Below are 2,195 nucleotides of genomic sequence, written 5' to 3' on the forward strand. Positions count from 1 at the left end.
AGGAATGAAATATATGGGAAGGAAAGAAAGAGGAAGGAAAGTGTGTTCCCAGAAAGCAGGACTTTGTCATAAATATGCACTCCAGATTAGAACACCTCTTACTTGCAGAGCTTCTTGGCATTTCTATTTCAAAACTTGTCCTCTGATAAATGAGCTTAAAGCATCCCTTAAAGAACTTGTGGATGAGAACCAGTGCCATTGTTTGATTTCACCTCAGTGCTAAGGGCACAGAGAAGTCAAAAGCTGAAGATACACGCCCAGAGAACACCCTGGAGGGAGGGGATAGGGACAGACAATACACAGGGATTGGCAGCCTTCTGTTCACTCCCAACAGTGTCACTTGTCTTGGGAATCAATCTGCCGCCTGCATAGCTTTCTCAAAGCATTTTTCATGTCCTCATTCCTAAAGGTATAGATAATGGGGTTCATCAGAGGGGTAATGGCCGTGAAGAAAACTGACACGACTTTGTCTGCAGCTAAACTCTTGGCTGGCCTGAGATAGATGAAAATGCAGTGTCCCAGGAAAAGTGTCACCACTGTCAGGTGAGCAGCATGGGTAGATAATGCCTTGTGTTGCCCTTCCGAGAGATGGTTCCTCAGTGAGACCAAGATGACCACATAGGAAGTCACCAGCACCAGGAAGCAGACCACAGAGATGAGGCCTGAGGTGGCGACAAGGAGCATTTCTAAGACATGGATGTTTGTGCAGGCCAACTTAATGACCAAGGGGACATCGCAAAAGAAGTTGTCAATGGCACTGGGACCACAGCATGGGAGATTGAGGGTCAGGGCAGTGAGGGACACAGAATGCATCAGCCCTTCCATCCACATGACCGTGGCCAGCTGGAGGCACATCTTCCGGCTCATGATGGTGCCATAATGCATGGGGTTGCAGATGGCTAGGTAGCGATCATAGGCCATGATGGTGAGGAGAAAGATCTCTGTGCAGGCAAAGAGGTGGAGGAAGAACATCTGTGCCACGCACTCCTCAAAGGAGATGCTCTTCTTGTCCACCAGGAAGTCAGCCAGCATCTTGGGCATCACCACTGAGGAGTGGCAGACGTCAATGACAGAGAAGTTGCTGAGGAAGAAGTACATGGGACTGTGCAGACGCTGGTCATGTGCAATCGTGAAGATGATGAGAATGTTGCCCAAAATAATCAGCACGTAGATGACCACGAAGAAGGTGAAGAGGGCCAGCTCTACAGCATGGTTGGTGGTGAGGCCCAAGAGGAAGAACTCGCTCACTCTAGTGTGATTCTGCCACACCATGTTTACTGCTGCGTTGCACCTAGGAGAAAGGACCCGGAGAAAGGAGAATTAAATTTATGGTATGAGAGGACAGAACATGATGACAATCATACAAACTTGAGCTGTATGGAGGAATAAAGACAGAACAGCCTAACAGTTTCACCCAAAAGGTGATGCCTAATATTAGCAGAAGTATTCAAGTTTGAAGGACAAGCGAGTACTGGAACAGGTTTTCAAAGGAGACTGTGGGATTTCTTCAGTTTCCAGACAATGCAATGCAAGCTGACTTACTTCTCTGACTTACTCAGGAGCTATCAGGTTGCAGGAAGATTTGCCTCCTGGCAGAATGTACCTCAGGATCCATCTTTCCTGATTCCAGGTATCTAGTTTAAGCTACCTGTCTGCAATTGTCAGACATAAAATGGATGAATCTGTGCCTGCAGTTATTCCTCTTCCTTCACTGTAGAGGAAACCAAATGATTAGTGGAAGACTTCTGTGTTGGGCATTGCAGTTTAGTGAGATGACATCTGAATAGACTTCAGGGAAGTCACTGCTAACTTCTTCATAGATCTCATAGACTGGGGATTTAGGCTTTCACTAAAAGATCATTTTTACAACCCTAGATACTTGTTGCTGCTGTTTGCTAAGTCTTGCCTGGTTTTCCAACCTCCTCCCAAAAGTAAGAATACCCAGCACAGTCTCCAAATGTGGTATGACACCACCTTTTCCTGCTAGGTAGCTGTCTGCAAATTCATTTGAGTGTGGCATTCACTTCCCCAGCTGCAACCTTGCTTGGGGAGAACAGATTCACCTGCTTTTCAGTCAGGAGCCAGTCAGAAACCTCAGCTGCTTGATAGCTGATGTATTTATGAGGGATCAAGCAATGCAACACCTGCAGTCACAAATTCAGTGACCTTGAATATCTCTGCCCATTCCATATTCC

The 2,195-nt window shown here is 46.5% G+C and overlaps 1 protein-coding gene across 1 annotated transcript; it reads right to left on the reverse strand.

The window, feature by feature from the left end:
- Positions 1 to 336: 336 nt before the first annotated feature.
- LOC136996476 (olfactory receptor 4E1-like) lies at positions 337 to 1,615 on the reverse strand. Its single transcript, XM_067317397.1, has 2 exons — positions 1,604 to 1,615; positions 337 to 1,260 (listed from the first exon to the last, which is right to left on the reverse strand). The coding sequence occupies exons 1-2, from the start codon at positions 1,613 to 1,615 to the stop codon at positions 337 to 339; spliced, it is 936 nt and encodes a 311-aa protein (XP_067173498.1).
- Between the last annotated feature and the right edge of the window lie 580 nt (positions 1,616 to 2,195).

Source organism: Apteryx mantelli, unplaced genomic scaffold (genome assembly GCF_036417845.1).
Source record: "Apteryx mantelli isolate bAptMan1 unplaced genomic scaffold, bAptMan1.hap1 HAP1_SCAFFOLD_40, whole genome shotgun sequence".
Lineage (NCBI taxonomy): Eukaryota > Metazoa > Chordata > Aves > Apterygiformes > Apterygidae > Apteryx > Apteryx mantelli.